The 21,248-nt window shown below is 35.1% G+C and overlaps 2 protein-coding genes across 4 annotated transcripts; one reads left to right on the top strand and one right to left on the bottom strand.

Moving 5' to 3' along the window:
• Window positions 1-896: 896 nt before the first annotated feature.
• On the top strand, window positions 897-14,100 carry LOC108210389 (nuclear pore complex protein NUP88). The gene is made up of 9 exons (XM_017381648.2): window positions 897-1,329; window positions 1,721-1,872; window positions 2,960-3,082; window positions 8,147-8,291; window positions 8,636-8,697; window positions 10,526-10,742; window positions 11,230-12,147; window positions 12,683-12,932; window positions 13,703-14,100. Exons 1-9 carry the CDS (start codon window positions 1,069-1,071, stop codon window positions 13,963-13,965), a joined length of 2,391 nt encoding a protein of 796 aa, XP_017237137.1. The 5' UTR covers window positions 897-1,068; the 3' UTR covers window positions 13,966-14,100.
• A 1,512-nt stretch (window positions 14,101-15,612) lies between these two features.
• On the bottom strand, window positions 15,613-21,056 carry LOC108210725 (3beta,22alpha-dihydroxysteroid 3-dehydrogenase). 3 transcript variants are annotated; one of them, XM_017382115.2, is made up of 8 exons: window positions 20,398-21,056; window positions 19,574-19,723; window positions 18,977-19,231; window positions 16,755-16,841; window positions 16,576-16,654; window positions 16,355-16,461; window positions 16,132-16,262; window positions 15,613-16,031 (listed from the first exon to the last, which is right to left on the bottom strand). In XM_017382115.2, the coding sequence occupies exons 1-8, from the start codon at window positions 20,920-20,922 to the stop codon at window positions 15,923-15,925; spliced, it is 1,443 nt and encodes a 480-aa protein (XP_017237604.1). In that variant the 5' UTR covers window positions 20,923-21,056; the 3' UTR covers window positions 15,613-15,922. The 3 variants fall into 3 exon arrangements, with proteins under 3 accessions (XP_017237604.1, XP_063945529.1, XP_063945528.1); XM_064089459.1 differs by lacking the exon at window positions 20,398-21,056 and adding an exon at window positions 19,854-19,989; XM_064089458.1 differs by lacking the exon at window positions 20,398-21,056 and adding an exon at window positions 19,835-19,870.
• Between the last annotated feature and the right edge of the window lie 192 nt (window positions 21,057-21,248).

Raw genomic sequence — 21,248 nt, 5'->3', positions numbered from 1 at the left:
GAGAGGGGATCAGACGAGTAACTTCACATGATCTGCGGGTATTTAAAATTTCAAGAAATTTACACTTTCTGAATTAATGACAACCAAACAATTTCATCAAATACTGCTTTTTGAATACTTCTTGAGTATAAAGATGTCAACCAAACTAAGTTGGTTGTTAAGTTTACCTCAAATGATTTTGAGTATTGGTGTTGTATTTGGTTGGCGTGAGTAAAATAAAATAGAACGAGTTTATGAACATCAAGTCCTAAATTTTCTGAATTAAACTGGTGTCTTGATAACATATAAGATTTGCAGTTTTGAGAGTCGACCTCCAAAATTAAGGACCGTCACTTCTCCGCTTTTCAGCATTCATCCTCATCTTATTAATCCTCTTCGCTTTTCCATCTTCTCTCCTTTTATCGGTTTTATTAACAAAATCAAGATCTCACACTTTTTGGGTGAGTCCTTGTCGAGTATCTTTTTGGGTTTGTCTCCTGAGTTTCAGTTATTTATTAAATTCTTTATTTTTCGTTTTAAAAAAATAGAACGAGTTCAAACTAAAAAAACAAATAGAATAAAAGAAAATTTTTTGGAAAACAAATGAATAAATGCAAATTTTGTATGATAAGATTTAATAAAATACATGTATGATTCTTGAAATGCATAGGTTGAACAGTGAATAAGAGTGATAGAATTGGAATGCAGTTATTAAACATTCAACTAATAAATAATAATTCTCTCTAATTTTATTCGCCACATGATTTATATTGAAAATTGACTATCCCATAAAATATAGGATATCAATTTCATTTTATGAACTTAATGATGTATAAATATCATTTTTATATTGATATAGAAAGTATATTAAAATTAGACAAATTAGATAAAGTTGGCCTTTAGCGACGTCAACTATTGAGGTTTCTTAAAAGGAATGCCAAAAAGTAATTATAAGGAAAAAAATTAAAATCGATAGCGGGGCAAAGCTGGTAGTAATTGGTACCCCGTCATAAGCCGAACATCGGAGATGCTTTGAAAACCAAACACCACTTCTAATACAACCCTGTCATAAACCACTAACAACAAAAGATGAGATACAGTTTCGATATACCATCATCAGACGACCCTAAAACCCTAACTCCCACTGACCCACAAATCCAGTGGGTCCCTCTTCAAAATCACCCCCTCTTCTCCACCACCACATCCACCGCCGTGCCGGAGAATCTGCTGGCCTGGGACGGAGCTTCTCGGGTGTATTATTGGGACCCTGCCAAACACTGCCTTAACAGAATCTCTATTCGCCTTGGTGAACCTGACCCCACCTCTGTTCTCGCCGCTTCTCCTGCTAAGGTACCTCCTATCACTTTTTTCAACTACTACATTGTTGAATTTGAAGATTTTGTTTTGTTCGAAGCACGCAATTTGTACCAAATAATTAGATTAGTTGTGCGTAAGGAGTTTTAATAGTATGAATTTTTATGTACCGAAGAAGTTGTAATTTGTAATTAACCGTTTATTATGTACTGTTGGGCTAAAGTAAAAGGTGCATTGTATGTTAATCTCGAGAAATGAATTGAATACTTATATTATTGATGTTTTAGTGTAGCAGTGTAGCTGAATGTATGCTTTAGCTGAATTTGAATTAGTTATAATTATTGCATTTGGGGAAATTGGGAATGTACTGTTATTTTGTTCTTGTTGGAATGTGTTGAGTTGTGATTGATTTTTGATTATTTGGCAGGCATTGCAAGCGGATGTACCACTTAACTTTGTGGTGAATAGAATTTCTATTAACAGAAACGGGTCGGCTATACTTTTAGCTGGTTCGGATGGGCTGCGTGTCATGTACCTCTATGGGCGCAGTTCAGCGCAAGTTAATGCTACTATATGCAGGTATGTGAAGAACAAAATGCGGGTTTAAAATCGGCGCACGCAGAAGTCTGCAAAAACATACTAGATTGATTGCCAGTTCATTTGTCCTGCTATATTGTATTCAAATATCTGTATTTTGACATGTTAGTAGCTCCTGATGTTACATTGCAATATGGTTTTTAAACGAATTGCTTCCCCTTTAATTTTGACCTTTATATCTTCACACTCCGTAACCTTCTTTTCTGTAATGCTTAAGCACTGGAAGCAATGCTTTAATTTTTGCCCAGGTGGAAGCCTACTGGATATTTAAAGGTGGAATTAAAATATTAAATGAACCCCAAAAGTTATTAAGATATTACATGGAATTAATGCAAGGAATCATATATTATGAACTGAGTACCTGAACTACAAGGGATTATATGTTATGAATTGAGTACCTTAGAAGGGATGATATTACTTGCAGACAAACATAGCCTAGATGGTATTCTACTCTTAGGAGGCCACCTAGAACCACCTGAAGAAGTTAATTTTCTGTACCTCTTAACTTACAAATTACTTTATTTCCCTAGGATCTTTTACTACTCTATTTGGTTAGTTTTATGTGTATGTATAAATGATTGTATGCTCTCTATAATATATATAAACTTATCATATGAAAAATATTTTATTAGATAAGAGTACACGACTACATATAACTCTGCCACCAAACTGTTTTAGGAAGATAGAAATGGAGATTATTAAAGAACTGGGCGAGAGATCTTTTCTAAAACTAGAGATGATATTGGTGCTTTTACTTGTTTATTTACCTCGTACGTTTTCTAATTGCTACGTGCTATATGAATATGCCTCTAAGATGAGAGAATTGATATCCTGAGAGATTACCATTTCCCTGATGTTACTCGTTTTATCTCCACATTTTATGCTAAGTTGCTAACTGTTTCATAAGAATAAAATGTAGGTTGCATAATACACACAGTCTACTTATTGTGTGTCATATTGTCACGCATCTTTTTGTTGGCAGGCAATGCCATTTCAGCTCAGATTACATGATTAATTATTGCTTAAATTATGTATATACCTAGCTTAACATTGATGTTACTGTTCCCAGAACTGTGTCCATTGGTTCAGACATCTACTTCAACCAGAACAATGTGATCCGGACTCTACAAATTTCATGGCACCCTTACAGTGACACCCATATAGGAATCTTGTCTTCGGACTCTGTTTTCAGGTACCACAACATCCATTTATATTTCCATTGTCATTTAGTGGAGGTTGAGCAGAAAATTTGATTTTATTCCCAGAAAATACAAACTTTTACCAAGTGAGGGATCTGCGATTCAGGATTGTCATGTAATAGTTCTCGTTTACACCATTAGTGTAGACTTGGTAACTTCCTGCAAAATATTCAATTTTTTGGAAAAATTTCTAGTTGTAACATATCCTTAAATGTAATTATCTGTTCCTGACATATTTGATAAAGAAGCTAGTGAATCCAAATACAATCTCCAAAATAGTTTAATAATTTCGCTTTCTTTTTTTCACTTGTATCTCCAGAAAACTCAAACATCATATGTCCTGGCTGAAATTAGTTGAGCAACTAATCTTTAACTTTTATTATTAAGGTTACTATAATGATTACAAATTATACTTGAAGCAAATAGTCACTACACATATGTTCATCCAATCTGATGGTCACCTAATTGTGTGAACAGCCATTGGGGGCGTTTGGCCAAGTTTAAAAAAAGTGACTTCTTGCTTAAAATAAAGAAGTGGAGTATAAATGGAGTAGATGTGAGAAGTAAATAAGTTAATAAAGTGTTTAGAAAAGAAGCAGAAGCTGTGAGAGAGAAACTAACATTCTCAACTTCTTGAAAGTGCTTCTACTTCTTTACACAAACGGGTCAAGAAAAGCAGAAGTCAGAAGCAGAAGTTGCTTCTGGTTTCCAAACAGGCGCATTATAGTATGACATATTTATGTAAAGCGTGTTTGCTTTAGCTAAAAATTACTTATAAGCACTTCTTTTCAGCCATTGGTTTGTTAGTAGTACAGTTAGTAAATTGAAGTAGTTGATACTAGTCGACTACTCCACTACTAAGTTGACTATTGACTATAAGCTGTAAATGCATGGTTTCCTGTTGTGATAGATTAGACATCTGAAAATGACTTCCAGTTATTAGGAGGCTACCGCAAAATCTCTATCGATAAATTATGGTTTCTATCTCTCTAATCAGGAGCTTGTTTGTCCCGGCTTAAAATCGGGACTTAAAGCTGTTTACAACTTTAAGCTGCAAAATGTCTGTTTTGTAATAAGCCAGAAGCTAACTTAAAGTCAGAGATAAGCCAGAAACTGACTTGAAGCCAGAAGTTAGTTTGAGCTACTTTTTTCAGTGAATTAAATTTTTTAAACTTTTTTTGACAAAAATTAATCATATGACATAAATTACCTCTAAATCACTTTTATTTTTATTTTTATTATTATATTTTTAATAACTCTCAAGTAAAAATTACCCAAACAAATATTTTAAACTCCCAGCTTATCACATAAGTCACGTTAAGTCATAAGCTCAGCCAGACGAACTCTAGATCTCTTTAAAACTCCTCTGGGATTCTTACATTTCCTTAAATGTAATTATCTGTTTCTAACATATTTGATAAAGAAGCTAGTGAATCCAAGTACAATCTTTTAAGTAGTTGAATAATTTCGCTTTTGTTTTTCACTTCTATCTCCAGAAAACTCAAACATCATATGTCCTGGTTGAAATTAGTTAGAAGTAGATTTTACTTCGGCTTGGTTTTATAGACACAACTTCCACACAGGCAAAGCTCTACTTATTGAAGAGATGAAATACAACCAACGTATAAGCCACCGCCTCCAGGCTCCAACTACCGTCCATGTACGATCCACACTGGATTGACCAATCCACAATCCAACACTGGATTGACCAACTGCTCAACCTACCTCCACATTCTCGACAACCCATCTTTGTCCCAATAGAGTGATTCATCGAAATAACGAGTCTCCATTGATTCCGACGAACTTGAGGTCGCCAATGGTTCAAGTGTTTCTACAAAAGGAATGGAAATAATTGATACAGGAGGTTTCATTTAAGTGTTCCATTTACCAGAACGAATCGTGGACAATTTTCAAAGTACTTAGAGAGCTATTGATAATTCAGGGCCTGCGGATACTCAAATAAGCCTTATAGGTTGATGCCACAAATTCCATCGAAACCTATATTTTGACTGTGGTTCAACTATATGAACTGGCTCGAACTTTTAGATGACTATAGTCGACAAGAACATTACTGTTCACAACACTATTACAGAATCGTACCTGAGATTGTCACCTCATAAGGCTGGTTGTGCTGCCTGAGGCTGAGGCTCCAGGGAAGTCAGAATAGGAGAGCACTCATTCTGGGGTGGGGATCCTCTTTATCTTTCGAGAAAAAGGAAGAAGGATCTTTTTCGATGGATCCCTCTTGTTCTTATTTAGTCCCCTTCGTTTTGAAAGCTGTTCCAATTTCTACATATGTTTCTTCCTCACTTTCCCAACCTTGATATATATATATATATGTATGTATGTATCAAATTGAATTCAAATGAAGAAGTATGATAAAATGACTTTTTCCAACTAATTTAGCCTTTCAAATATGTATGTAACCAAACCAAATCAAACATACTCGGTATATCCCGCTTAGAGCAGGGTCTGAGGAGGGTAAGATGTACGCAACCATGCCCCTACCCTTAAAGCAGAGAGGCTGTTTCCGTGAAGACCCCCGGCTTGGTGCACAATAACCATGCCCCTACCCTTAAAGCAGAGAGGCTGTTTCCGTGAAGACCCCCGACTTAGTGCACAATAAATAATATACTGTGTGATACAATATTAATATATCTTAGTCCATGGCCTTCTTCACATGGGACTTACCTAAACAGTTCCCGTTTGTCGATGATGGGTGACAATGATCCGAAACGGAGATATCAAACTGGATAAGAACTGCCACTATTTGCACAGTTTTTTGAATTAACTTGATTTCTTCTTGTGTAATCCATCTATGTCGGTTCTGCTTCATCTATGCTGCCAAAGCAACAAAACCTTACTAAATCCTTCGACGAAGCAACATCCGTGATGATCCATTAGTATGCACTAAACCTTACTAAATCCTTCGACGAACCAACATCCGTGATGATCCACCTTACCAAATCCTTCGACGAACAACATCCGTGATGATCCACCTTACCAAATCCTTCGACGAACCAACATCGGTGATGATCCGTTAGTACGCACTAAACTTTACCAAATTCTTCGACGCACCAACATCCGTGATGATCCATTAGTACGCACTGGTTAATGTTGATACAATGTTTGTGTCTATATCTATGTCTAATATGCCAACAACAAACTGAGTGTATGGATTAATGAGATTAGACAATTTAATACAAAATGTGTAATTAACTAATACTAAATCTTGGCCGCACACAAAGGAAAAGAACACGGAGGGAGTGAGCGGCAACATCTGGAAATCTTGCAGGAGTAGCAGTTATTTCCCGGGCAATAAGTTTATTGGAAGTAAAACGAAACATTCACCAAAGAAACTAGTCCCTGATAAATATAGAATCTTGAGTGGTAAAAAAAGGAAGAAATTTTGAAAAAGAATCTAGATTTGGTATGAATAATCCCAAAAGATGATAAAATCAGATAATGTGTAGCGTGAGATGGTGTTTTCTTTTGTAACCGCTGCAGAGCACTCTTCACCAGAAAAAACAATGATTGATGGAAGTACAACAATGATTATTTAGATTGGAATGTCGGAGCAAATTTTGTAAGAACAACCCATTCAAATATGTATGTGTGGGATAATAATTCCATATTAATCAGAATCAATCCATACGCTCCCATTTCTGGTAAGCTCTCGATTAAAAGGTGTGGGCTTAGATCATTGAGAGGACCTTTCCATAGTACTTTGGAAAGTATTTTGTTTAGGCAATTCTGTTAAATTCATCTTATATCGTACAAAAAGGGAATTACATTTGTGTTTTGTTTGTAGTATGGTTTACCAAGTATCTGCACACTATAGCCAATTCATGTAGTTAACTTTAGTCAACTAATTACACGGTACTAGCTTAGTACCCGTCACGCGGATTTTCTTTTATAATTTTAATATGTATACTTATAATTTAATAGTACTTATATATTCGTAAAATGACTATATAGTTGGACAATATTATTAAAATTTTAATAAATTTTAAAAGATCTGAAATTAAATGAGTTATACTCCCTCTGTCCCTCTTATTTCTTTACACTTTTTACATTGCTCGACACGCATTTTAAAGCGCATATAAAACATAGTTCCATAATAATTTTTTTGAAAATTTTCTTCTTTGTATAAAAGTTTAGATAGTAAATTTATATTCAAAAGGAAAAAAAAAGTTCAAAATAATGTATCAAACTATATTTTATGAGAGCATTAGAATGCGTGCCGAGCCCCCGTCCCCCAATGTAAACAATTGAGGGGGATGGAGGGAGTAATTAATAAGAGATTTACTAAAAATCTAATAATTGTTTAATGATTTGAAATAACATAAATCATACTCCCTCCGTCCCCTCCAATTCTTATCATTTAGAATGGAGTGTCCAGCACGTGTATTAAGGCTCATATAAAGTTTAGTTCCATAACTTATTTTTAAATTTTTTTTTTTCTGAATAAAAATCTAATGTTTATATTTTTATTCAGAAAAAGAAAATTATAAAAATAAGTGATAGAACTATATTTTATATGAGCCTTAAAATGCGTGCCGAGCATTCCATTCCAAACGATAAGAATTGGAGGGGACGGAGGGAGTAATTGTTAAGAGAATTTTGAAAAAAAAAATCATTATAATATGTGGTTAATGGGGTTCAAACCCCACACATTTGTTTGTATATTTAAAATCAGTAATATAAATATTTGTTTTAATATGTTGATGGGATTGAAACTTTGGACCTTTAGAAGTAGTTCATATATTAAAATATAAAAATTTTGTAGATTCCTTAGTATTAGATCTAACGGCTTTAATCTATTGACTTTAAAATTTAGCGGTCGTTATTCTTTTTACCCGTCAATTTAATATACCCATATTCCCGTTATAATAGTATAGTATAGAAAAATAGATTTGTTTGACTCAATACCTGTGTGTAGTATGCTAGAACATCCTTTTCACATTAGTCAAACTATTCAATTTCCTTTATATTATCTGTAGTCAAGGCTGTTTATTGTTTCATGTGTGATTTAGCAGTTCTCTTTACCTTTTCAGGTTATTTGATTTGTCTTCGTCTCCCGGGCAACCAGAGCAGGAATACTATTTGCAGCCTGTGGAATCTGGTAGATCAAGAAATGCTGCATCAATCCGCCCAGTAGATTTTTTTTTTGGTGGTGACCACTTGTGGGATAAATTTAGTGTAAGCTTATGAATTTTGTTTGGCAGTTAAATCATGGTGGATAACTATAATTATGTCTATTCTTACTCACTTGTGTATATGCTTGGTGATGTTTGCTATAGAAATTTTAATTTTGAATTATTATAACTGTTGCAAAACACATACTGAGTCGTATAAATTTATGGTGTTATGGGGTACTATATGATTGATGATGCTCCTAACGCCTAAAGATTGTATATGTTCTATGAAAGTTGCTTGACAATTAACACTTGCACAACCTTTCCTTAATTTAAACACTTCTTTTACTTTTAAGCTGTACTTGCCTTTCATTTATATACTAATAAAGTTTTTCTTGCTGTATGCAGGTTTTTATTTTATTTAGTGATGGTGCAGTTTACATTTTATGCCCAGTTGTACCATTCGGAGGGTAATACTTCTAATGCTTCACAGTTTGCATAATGCTCATGCTTTTATTTGAATGTTTTTTATCAAAGTATCAAGCACAATTCTTATTCCCTTGTCTAGGTTTATGTGACCCATGTAATCGATAACTGTGGCGGTCTTGTTGGCTTTTAAGAAATCACCCATAGATCTTTTATCGTCAGGAAACAGTATTCTTTTGTAAATCGTTCACAAATTAACACATATACTAGATGTTGTAAAATATACTCCCTCCGTTCCGCCAGATTGTTTATGTACACTGTTTGCACGCATTTCGAGGCTCTTGTAAAGTGTAGTTCTATAACATTTTTTAAATTTTTTCTTTTTTTGAATCTAATTTTATACGTCAAACTTTTTTTCAGGAATTTTTTTGAAAGTATATATATTATGTAAGTATATTTTATAAGAGCCTCAAAATGCGTGCCAAAAAGTAACGTAAAGAACCTGGTGGGATGGAGGGAGTAGTATACAAGGGTGTTTCCAATATGACTGAGTGTGATATTAGTACCATTGGAGATACGGAGGACATGATCATGATAGAATATCTGCATGTAGACAGTTTGAACTTTGAAGAGTCCAATGAGGGATTATTAAAAAGATTGGAGCCATTAAAGTTGTTAAAGTGGGGTTGCTCGCTAATGTCATTTAATACTCAAAGGTAATAGTAAAGGAGCGCAAAACAATCACAAAGCTAGAAAAGGGAGTTAGAGCCCCTATACTGTCAATGGCATAAGTATTATATCATACCAGCCTCTCAATTTTGAAAGTGAAATCAAAAAAATGACATTAATAAAAAAAGACGTACGGTCATTTAAAAAGGTTTCCAGCATGTTTCAGTTGCCAATTGCACCACGAATTCCAATTTCTGTGAGCAACTTGCATGCAACTCCAACCCCTAATCAAGTTCATGTCCCTCCCTACATTGTCTTCAGATGATTTGTTCCATAATTATGCAATTTAAACAAGTAAACCACATGCCTACAAAGGACCATGAAAATACAGAAGTACTACAATGTTTCATCGACTTTTAGCTACATGAAATGATTAAGTGTTTGTATTGGATGCATATCATGTATCTGCCGGCTGATGTGCATTATAATCTCTCATCTACTTCTAAAGGATTATCTCTTTTCTACAAGTACTTGCTAACTGGCTGCTTTCTCTATATTCTCATTCTTTACCTTCTCTTTTCACTCACTATAATAATTTAAGAATGAGAGATAGTAAGGGGAATATGAAAGAATGGGAGTCGTAGAACGTAGGTAGTTATGCAGTCTTCAACTCTATTGTACACTATCAGCAAAAAAGTTATTTTCTTCAATTGTAATATATGAGAAAAATGGAAACAGTCTATCAACCCTGAAAGCATACTGCTCCTTAATAATAATCAGTTGTTTTGGACTGTCATGACTCCTCTAGGGGTTATTTAGTGAGGTTCTATAGGAACTGGACGCAAGAATCAAAAAAAAATTCTGTGGTGGAATTGGATATAATTTACCTGCCTTTTTTCCTATTTATCATCTTCCTCTAATTGCATATTCATTTAAAATATAATGCATCGTGTCATAAGTAACTGGTCCACCATTGTTGAAAACTAGTTTCTAGGTTTTAATTGGAATTGTTGGTTGGTCTTGTACTCGTATCTAGAATTTGTCCTTTTGAGTTTTAACTAGTTGCAATGGAACATTTTTGTTTACCTAATAACGCGTGCACCTGGCTTATATAATGTAAAAAATGTCACACTTATTCTGCCACAATAACTGATGCTTTGATTGAACAATAACTGCATGTGAACAGTTTTTGTTTTCCTGCAGTGTGTATAGATGGGACTCTCTATTGGAAATATATACTGATGCCCAGACATTTGGCCAGAGATCTTCTAATTCCAAATCTGTTAGTAATTCCAGTTGTGCAATCTCATGGTTGGAAGCAACATTTCCTGAGTTAGCACATGAAGCATTGGAAGTGGGAAACCTAAGTGCAGTGAAAGCTCAACCTTACGCTTTATTTGATGCATCCATTTCTTTGCAGGTGTGTTCTTTTTAGGTTTGTTCCCGACAGTTTCTTGCATGGTAGCTAACCATTTAATTAGAAATGATGCAGTGGAGTTTCAATCCTTAGTTCATTGTCAAGTTTGTGGTTCAACCATTTTTCTCTAATCAATCCAAAAAAGGTCTTTAAATGGAAATCTCATATCTCTTATTCATATTATAAATGGCTATAATAAGCGCACGTATGAAGTCGGTTGTTTTGTTTGTTGTATGTACTTGTGCACCTGTATTTTGTGTGTGTGTCTGTGTGTGTTTTTGCACGCTAACTATTGCATATTAGCTTACAGTAGCCATTTACGTGAGATAGACCTGGTTTCCTGTTGTTTTTATATAATTTCAATTGTTTCTCTATGGAATTTTGATAGAAAGATTTAAGCATGGAATTCTTTTATGGCTGAATGTAGATAGACTTATCCGGCTTATTTTATGTATGATGCATACAAAATATTATCATTTATGAATTTCAGGGACCTCTTCAAAAAGTATGCCATGGTGGGGAAGAAACACATGAGTATCAGGCTGCAGAATGTGAAGGTCGTGCAGTGAGTTTTCTTTACAATTCAGTAAGCAAAGATTCGATTCTTATTACTGCTTGGAGTGGTGGGCAACTGCAAGTAGATGCATTGGCTGATGAAATACAACCATTATGGGCTCTTGATTGCCCTCCTCGTCTTCGTGTTGATTCTTATGATCGGATAGTTGGTGTTGCCATGATTTGTGAATCTATCAGGCAGAACTCCATTGTTCAGCTTGATCAGTCACCTGATCCTACTCCTTGGTTGGGTCATCCACCACCCTTGTTGAGGTTGGCAATAGTAGATTTAGCTCTGCCAAAGACTAAAGAAAGTGGTTCTCGAATATTGATGTTTATTGATCCCCTTGTTCCTGAGAGAATATATTCCATTCATGATGGAGGGGTAGATTCAATAGTGTTGCATTTTCTTCCTTTTACAAGTCAAGCAAGTGGCAAGCATGAGATCATGAGGACTCCATCTGTGCATTCTGTTCTCAACACATGCCAAGGAGATTCCTCCACACAATCTCCTCTTTCTGGGTTTATAGCATTGTCCGATTCATTTGGAAGCTCATGGATTGTAGGATTGACATCCTCTAATGAATGTGTTGTGCTAGAGATGGAAACTTGGAATTTGTTACTTCCTATTGATATAGATCAGGGGAAGAAAGCTTCAAACATTGAAGAGCCAACAGAAAGTGATACTTCAACTATTATAAGTAAAGAACTTCTTGCTGGCCCTAATGTGGTTCTTCTGCCTCCTTCCACCCCTTTTCTGCGCTCTGCTAATGCTGATTCTATTGAAGGCCGATCAACACTTCACCAGTACATCAAGCTATTTAATGAAAATTATGTGGAGTATGCACATAAGGTAATGGCAGGCAATATGACTTTTTTCCCATCTGCACTAATATAGACAGATTATCTTGTTCTGAAAAGAGATTCTGCCTTTTCTTCTTTTTTTGGGGCTTATCATTATTAGATAGATCTTTTTTAGAGTTTAGGCTCCCTTCTTTTCTCTAGGATTTTCCCTTCATTAAATAGTTATGCATTTTTTGTGAACGTCTATAGTTGGGCGACAGCAGAGTTGCTTTAATTTCTTTCAGGGATAGGTGTCTTTAATTAACGAAAACATTTCTGCAATGGCTATGTCAGGTTTATCTATTTGCCCGCATCTGTGCTTAAAGTTGAGCACTGTAAAAGTTTGATGGTAATTCTTTGGATCCTATCAGCCTGTATTATAATACAGCACAGTGTATTGTTAATTCATTCGCTGTAAATATGTCTCGAATGATAATTGTTATGTTTTATACAAAAGAGAGCTGTTTATTCAATTGTTATTATCTTCCCTTATGCACATTAAGGTAGGATATGATACTTAAAATAACTTTTTCTTCTTTTGCTAGGTGTGCTTCGAGCTTGAACGTCATGGACCTCAACTAAAGAAAATTATAGATGATCAGCATGCACGTTTACGTGAGGCACATCAGAGGCTTTCCAAGGTGGAGGAGAAACAGGGAAAACTAGATGAGCGCACTGATCATGTTGTTCAGCGTCATAATCTTTTAGAAGAGCGCTTACATAGCCTGAGAAAGTTACCCGGGGTTCACAAGAAACCATTATCAAAAGCAGAGCGAGAGTTCAAATCAGAATTGGGTAAGTTTCGAGCACCAAATATACTAGCTTAAATCTCGTGGGATGCACGGGTTAGTTTAAACATATGTTATCTTAACTTATATTTTATTTACATTTACTTTTCTTCAGGAGATGTGTTTATATTGTAATAGTATGTGTCTTTGTATTTAAATAGGTTTTAGGACAATTAGGCTTTCTAAATAAGTTTTGAATAAGTAGGTTTATGTGTTTAAATTAGAATAGCTAGGTTTTTAATAAGTCTGTTAAGATAAGTTTTTAATAATTAAGCCCCTTAAGTTTGGCATTTAAAACAAGAAGGCTAGGCACTAAAAACAAGTAGGCCCTAGAGACGTTTAAAAGCTAAATATTTTCTGTTTAAAATAAATAGGCCCCTTATAATATGGTTTACAATAATTAGGCATATAGAATTGCCCAATTACCGACTGACCAAATTTTTAATTTTTCAGCTTTGGTAGTATAATATAAAATTTGACTCGTAGTAATATATAGATCCCCGAGGCACTGTGGTTATCATTAATTCTTTTTAGCTTTATATTAAACTGTCTATATGTTTGTTAAACTTGGTTTTACTGCTTGAGATTGCAGGTAAGTTTTGGTTCCTTCACTTTCCATGTGTTAGAATATTGTTATTTTATGAAAAATCTTTTCAGCAGATGTCTATTGATGACTTCTTTTTCCTTGCGTTTTCTTTCTTTTGTTGAAATGTACATTCACTTTACTTAAATCCTTACTTTGACTTCACTTCATTTCCTTTTCTATTAAATGTGCAGACATGTTTCGGGAAGTTGAATTGGAGGCTTTGCATTCTTCAGTCGAAGCTCTGAATGCAAGGTTGAAAAGATACACGCATTCTCTTCGAAACAAAGCAAGTGAACAACACAGGTTATCAGGTAGGAAGAATTATGCTCAAAATGACCAAATATCCCGCCTCAGGTCTGCAGTTGAAAAACTGTCACTTGTCAATAGCGAAAATACTGAAAAGGTTAAGATGGTGGAATCAGCACTTAAATCTCGTGATAGTACTGACTATTGAGGAAAAGTATTTCCGGGTTTGTTCATGTTGTTTGAATATTAGAACTGCCAAAATTTTTAGCTGCAACAGAAAAGGGTAGGCACTTTGTTAGCAATTTATCATCTCTAATTCTGCAAACAAATTGCATGTGGTTAAGGTAGTTTTGCATATGCTATGATTAAACCTAATACTACACTAAAATAAAAAGTTAACTTAAGCAGCAAATGACCGATACTTTTGAAGAACTTGCTTTGCAAGCTGACCTTGGCCCTAATATGGTCTATTAGTCGATGACCTTATTTGAGCTAGCCGCAAGGGTATCTGTACTCAGGACCATCAGATGCACCACATTTCCCTCACTTGTATAAACAGCTCCAGGGAAGGCTCGGTTAATTATGTAACATGAATGTTCTAAAAATTTCCGATTTAACAGATTAATCCCGCAATAATGTTGCTGACCAATTTGATTTTTGAAATCTGATTAATTCTTATAAGTTTTTCTTAATTGAAATATATATAATAATTTATTAAAATTAAAATACTATATCACTTTAAATATGAATAATTATGGAATTTATGATATAATAAATATATATTTATTAATAGATAACTAATATAATAATAACTAAATATTAAATAATATTTTAATATTAAAATACATCCGATTTTTATTTTGATTACTCCTCAATTTTTGAATAATTCTAAGTTGTTAGCTCAACCGATTAGGTTCAATTTAATTTCCGATTTCTGTAACTGCTTAATAGTCGCTTCCATTTGATTAGTCTAGCAAAATGAGCAGGAATAATAGCTTGTTTATTTAATTTCCGATTTCTGTAACTGCTTAATAGTCGCTTCCATTTGATTAGTCTAGCAAAATGAGCAGGAATAATAGCTTGTTTCAGACTTGCAGTTGCAGATGCTCATTCACTGGGCTACTAATGCACGCACTCTACCGTTACTCCGTCGTGTTTGTTTGAAATGAATGATTTCGGAATAAATGAAATGAAATATAAACTATTTTACAAGCAATTATTAAAAAATTCACTTTTTTTCTCCATTCAATTTCTTACATCATATGTCCGAGATTAAACCTACAATTTGAGATAAAATATTTCATTTTTTCCCACTTTCAATATCTTACAAATTTCATCATAACAATTTTGTACTCATTTATATTTTCTCAAAATTTTTCTCCTATCACTAAAAATTTCAAATAATTTTACTCCTTCCATTCTTCTCAATCAAACACGAACAGTTTGACTCGATCCTTGTCCCAGATATATGCACGAATAGTGTGAACCTAACATTTATATGCACTTTAAAATGTCTGTGTCAAATATAATAAAAAAAATTGTAAAAAAAAATGAGAGAAACAGTGAAGTAACCCATCAGAATAGTCACATTTTGGCTTATAGCTGGGGGTATATTCCCCTCTTCATGATTACTGATAAGAAATAAGAATTCAAGGTTTTATAGTATGAGGGCAAATGGTGTCTCTTCAAAATAGAGTTGGGAACAGGAGATTTCGGAAGTCCAGCACATGTTAAAAGTTTAAACCAGAAGAGGATGAATTTGATGCCAGTTTCTAAAAGTTTAAACCAGAAGAAGATGAAATTGATGCCAGTTTCATCGATCTTTACTGATGATAGGCACCACACTTGCGAAATATGCAAAGATCAGAAAATATATACATTTGATTCGAGACCAATCTCATCGAATTGATGATAATACCTCACATGAGAATTATGCAGAAATACGCCAAGATTTTAACAGACATGAGCAAATTTACCATGCCAATCAAGAGCATTTTCTCACTCTCCCAGATATCTTTCATCTATAGAAAACGACTAACTATAAAATCCGGCTTGTATTATATGTATTGCTAGATTATATATATTTCATCGATTTTTTTATCCTTGCATATGTTTCAATTTATCTGATCCAAACCTTATTAGTTTCCTCCTGAATTACTACTTGCCTACACTTTACTTGCTGGCTTCTCTTGGTGCTGAATGATTATAGGGTATCGTTTTTGCATTCTTGTCGTTGGGAAGAATACCAACTTATCTTCTTCAGCAGGAACCCAGCTGTTCGATCAAATACACAAAACATTATGTACTGATCATGCTTTCCATAATAAATATATAAGTCACTGGTTTGGAAGATGATTAGACAAATTTGTTTTACCTGAGACGAGTAACAAGGTGATGAAGGAAAACTGCGAGTTCAACTTTGGCAAGCTCGTACCCGGGGCAACGCCTTGGGCCTCCTCCGAAAGGAGTGAACACATTGGCAGTGTTTATTTCACCTGAATTGCTCTGTTAAAACAATTTCAGATTGTTATAATTTTCACAAAGATGTTTCTTAGGAATGTACAAACAAAGAAAAGTTGATGAATTGTGTATCACACCTGCCACCTCCAAGGATTAAAAGTTCTAGCATCTTTGAAGTATTCAGGATTGAGATGAACTGCACGGAGCGAGGCAAATACTTTCCAACCTTTTGGAATAGTGTAATCTGTTTTTTATAACAAAATCCGTTAAGATACAACAGTGTAATTACATACTGCACAAAATGTGGAAGAAATAATGCTTGAATTTGATGAGCCTTGTGTTTTCTCAAGTAAAATACCTTTTATGGTTACATCCGTCATAGCTCGCCTAAATACTCCACCAATTATGTTAGCAATTCGCAAAGTTTCATTAACCACCTGAAAAAAAAATGATATTAATTTGTAGGAATAACTATGAAAACAATCAGATTATGCATAGAGCATTTTAATGCTAATTTTTATCATAAGCTGCACTTACACAATGGGTGAAAGGCATTGACTTGTAGTCCTCCCATTCTAAAGCCTCAACTTCACCTTTCCTTGCTCGGATCTCGTCATGTTCATCCTAAAAATATTTTGCAAAACCATTTCAATGATTATATTTCTGTGTTAATGCTATAGACATATTTTAAAAATTGAGCATGATATACCGATACATATTAATTTGGGAGAGCTGGTTATTCTCCCATGATCTCTACGCACGTGGTATAGAATATACAAGAACAAAGCCTCATACTCTGCTCTTACTCATTCAGTCTTCACTCGTAAGGTATCATATTAAAACACAATATATATTAGAACATGTTCATGATACCTCAAACTATTGCTTAAAGATTCAAGAGTACAGCTATTTCTTACAAACCAAAGATGCGATGTCACAAAATTGTCATAAGTTTTGTTAATTTAAATCTAAACGTTCAACACGTAAACCTCGATATGTAAGTGTGCACTATACATTCCCTCTACACTCTCCCAAGGAAAATCATTCTTATTGTCCCAAAGAAATAAAGTTTAAAGACAGCAAGCAAGTATCCCAAGGGAAAAAGAAAAGGAGAATGTCAAAACGGTGCCTAAATTCCAAAAGAAAAAGAACAGAAAAAGAAGGGGGCGTGCATAGTCCAGTGAATAGTGAATAGTATTATCAACTACTGTACTCCTGTTACTGTATACATTTGTTTGGAATATACTCATAGAGTAGAGAGATAAGGGACAGACAGCATTATTTTGTCTAACTTGTAAACAGAATGTTATTGTTCAAACTACTCTTACTTTCTTCCCTCATTTTTTAACCTTTTTGCTTTACCATCTGCACTTTTCCCCCATTACTTTTTTGACCCTCTTTCCCTTATACTCCCTCCGTCCCCCTAAGTTGTATACATTGGGGGACGGGGACGCGGCACGGACTTTAATGCTCCTGTAAAGTGTAGTTGTGTAATTTATTTTTAAAATTTTCTTTTTCTGAATTAAAGTTTGGATGTTATATTTTTATTCAGAAAAAGAAAATCTCAAAAATAAGTTACGGAACTATATTTTATAAGAGCATTGAAATGCGTGTCGAGCAGTTGAAAAGAAACGTATACAATTAAATGGGACAGAGGGAGTATAAAATATGCCATTTCCCTAAATATCACACTTCCTCCAATGCTTCTCAATTTTAAGGACATTAGTTTCACCTCCGAAAACCGTTAACACTCGATATTAATTACTATTCGTAAAATTTTTATACATAATTTCACCTCCGAAAACCGTCAACACTCGATGTTGATCACTATTAATCAAATTTTTATGTGTGAGAGAGATTATTGTAAGATTATTGTACATCTCTCTGTGCAAGGAGTGAAGTACAGAGTTGAATGGAGGAGATAGTAATCTGACTACATGGACCTCCCAACTGGATACTGTACTTTCTGAAGTAACTGGTACGTCAAACCTCACGTGTGAAGGGGGAGCAGAGACAAGAAATTTATAAGCTGTGACCATTAAAGTGGGGACAGCTAAAGCTGTGTAGCCTATAGCTACAGATCATAGGCCATGCCTACCAGAAGAGGGAGCTAGTCGGTCGTTTTCTCCCATTAACAATATTTTTGCATGGCTGGGCACTATTGTCGGTCACGACTTGAATAGTTGAATCGCATCATTTCTTTGCATCTCATGATTCTTATCAACACAACTCTTATGGTTATATCACAGTGTCTATGTACAGGGTCTTGTTATATTACCAAGGTGTCAAATATTGTAGTGTGCCGAGTGTCCGACACCTTCCGATATTACCAAGGTAACGAAAGGTGAAACCTTTGACCAAGTAGGGATACAGGATTATGCTCTTATACTATCAGGGTAACAAGAGACCAAAATAAATTTTAATATATATATCACGAATAGGTACTGTATTAACGTGCACATATAATCGCACTGTAAATTGAAGTGACAATCTCATATGTATTATGTAAATTCATAATCATTACTTGAGAAGTTAAATATAACACGTATAATTATATAGCGATGGTCCATGATATGCTTGATTGAGAATTCGAGAAAAAGATAGATGAATTATATATCAACAGCAACGGGTTGGAAGATAGCCAACAATGCATGATGGTTGATTAAGGGGTGGTGGGGATCTCTCCCTTTCTTGTCCATTAATGAAAGGCTACTTTTGTAAAAACATATATACAAAATGAAGAGAAAGGGCCAACCAACCTTGAGCTGAGCCAAAGCCAGAGGAGTCTCTGTGAGGAACTTAACAGCCAGAGTCATGCTAGTAGAAGTGGTTTCATAACCAGCCACCAGGAGAGACACCAAGAAATCTACGATCTCTTCGTCGGAGAATCCAACTCCTCCGTCTCCGGCCAGCAGTGCTGCCAGCATATCATTCTTCCTCTCCCCTCCTTTCTCACTCTCTCTCCTCCTCTCTCTCACCACCAAGCTTAGTGCGTCAACCACCTTCCCTCTGGCCTGCCCATCACATGACACATATTATATCAAATACTGTTTTATATTGTAAATGAAAATGCACTAAAAATCTAATTTTGTACTTTCGAGTTCGTGTACAAATCATCAGTTCCTCTTATACAATATTGTAAAAACAATTTCCATCCGCATAAATTATCAGTCACAAGTACAAATCACTTTAACTATATTGGATTATCAGATTATATATCATTGTAATATTTGAACACTTTACTTGGACGGAGTTACATGAAGACCACTGTGTTATCGGAGATCTCAAAAATCATATATGTTCCGCAAATAAACAGGATAATGACCATGATATTTACGCGAATGTAGAACACACACCTTAATGGCTTTACGGTAGGTGGGAGAGAAGAGGGCGATCGGAATGGAGAAGAAGCCTTCAATCATAAGCATGTACTCCTTCATCAGATTTCGACTCCACTCGCCAGGATCAACGCTCATCAGCTGCTTCATCGACAACTCAAACGTGATCTGCACCCTCACAAAACATTCTCATTATTACATCAATTAGTAAAACAATCCATCAAAAATATTTATTTTTTTAAAAAAATCAGCATCAGTAGAAAAAAGGCAAAGTGAAACATGATCACCACACATGTACATGTTACTCGATGTGGCTAAAGCATGTACTAATAAAAATACGTATTCATGTTGGTCACTTGGTCCCTCCCCATCAATAACACCATCTTTCCACACACACACTTTGTGGAATCGTGAAAAGCTAGATGTGCATGTTTTGTGATCATATCATCAACCCAACCCATTTGCATTCTCATATGCCTTGTCTCTTTTATTATCAATTTATCGTCCACTCTTTTTAATAATCTATACCAAAATGTAAATATTTGATATTTCCAGATTTTTTAATTTTTATCGTAAGATGCCAAAGAATATTCACACACAAAAATCATCGAGATTTATTTGTCTTGTAAATGAGTATCAGGTGAGCGCCAGTCGATCTCTGATATTCGAGATAACAAAGAATAAACCGATTTGATTATCCAATTGGGCTCAAAAGTTGTTATTTAATCAACTCAGAATATTCACATAATATATTTATTAATAAAATATTATATTGACTTTAACAGAAAAAGACAGTGACTGTAGTATTACAACTGAGGAAGTGAAGTGAGTTACGGACGTACCTTCTTGGCTTCCTCCATGAGAAGAACCCGGCCGGTCCAAGAATCAAGATTGGTCCGAACCAACCGGTCTATGTCGCCCAACAAATGATCTTTTATAATAGTAGAATTTGCAAAGCTCATGGTCAAAGAATGCATTCTCTTATGCAAATTCCCTCTCATCAAAAGCAACGAGTGTTTACCCAACAAATTACATATCGAACCGGGATAACTCGACACGAAAAGCCGCCCTTCATTCTGCAAAATGAACCGGTTCGTCTCCGGGTCAGCGCAAAAAATCGTCGGTTCACCGAAAACATGTGTGGTAAAAATGGACCCGTACTTAGCGACCCGGTCGTCAATGAACGGTTCAGGGTTTTGGGTTTTATAAGCGGAAATGAGCTGGAGAGTTTCGCCGATAAGAGGTAGGCCGAGGCTCCCGGGTGGCAAGCGGCGGTCACGGCGCGTGGTGGAGCGAAAAACGAGGAGAGAGACGAGAGAGACGGAGAGAGAGACGAGGATAGAGATGAGGAGAGAGATGGAGTCCATGTTATGGTAGATAATAAAAGATGGTGAATCGAGAAAAGTGTGTTTAAATGTTGTGCTTAAAAAGAAGCTGGTTGGGGGATGGGGCGGTGCACACGAGGGGGTTATCTGAAAGAAAATCTATAACGGGGAGAGAGAAAATAAAGGGGGTTAGGAAACAAATTAATGTCGGATATCTAAGAATCTCCGTATCTAATATTACATTCCTGTTTTGAAATCTCGCGGATGGAAAGTTATTTTTTTCGTTGGGGGTAGTTTTTGCCTTTGCCGTTCGAATGTGTTCTCGCTTGTGTATAGTTTATCTACTGCACCGTTTTTCGTTCTTAATA

Source organism: Daucus carota, chromosome 3 (genome assembly GCF_001625215.2).
Source record: "Daucus carota subsp. sativus chromosome 3, DH1 v3.0, whole genome shotgun sequence".
Taxonomy (NCBI): Eukaryota; Viridiplantae; Streptophyta; class Magnoliopsida; order Apiales; family Apiaceae; genus Daucus; species Daucus carota.
Note: the sequence above shows the minus strand (reverse complement) of the source record. Positions and strands in the feature narration are given on the sequence as shown.

Excerpts from the sequence above, each read along its gene's own strand:
- LOC108210389 (XM_017381648.2), top strand. The coding sequence starts at position 1,069 with ATGAGATACAGTTTCGATATACCATCATCAGACGACCCTAAAACCCTA. Across the intron at positions 1,330-1,720 it reads TCGCCGCTTCTCCTGCTAAG|GCATTGCAAGCGGATGTACC; the intron begins GTACCTCCTATC and ends ATTATTTGGCAG. Across the intron at positions 8,698-10,525 it reads CCAGTTGTACCATTCGGAGG|TGTGTATAGATGGGACTCTC; the intron begins GTAATACTTCTA and ends GTTTTCCTGCAG.
- LOC108210725 (XM_017382115.2), bottom strand. The coding sequence starts at position 20,922 with ATGGACTCCATCTCTCTCCTCATCTCTATCCTCGTCTCTCTCTCCGTC. Across the intron at positions 19,724-20,397 it reads TCATGGAGGAAGCCAAGAAG|ATCACGTTTGAGTTGTCGAT; the intron begins GTACGTCCGTAA and ends GTGAGGGTGCAG. Across the intron at positions 16,032-16,131 it reads CACCTTGTTACTCGTCTCAG|CTGGGTTCCTGCTGAAGAAG; the intron begins GTAAAACAAATT and ends TTGATCGAACAG.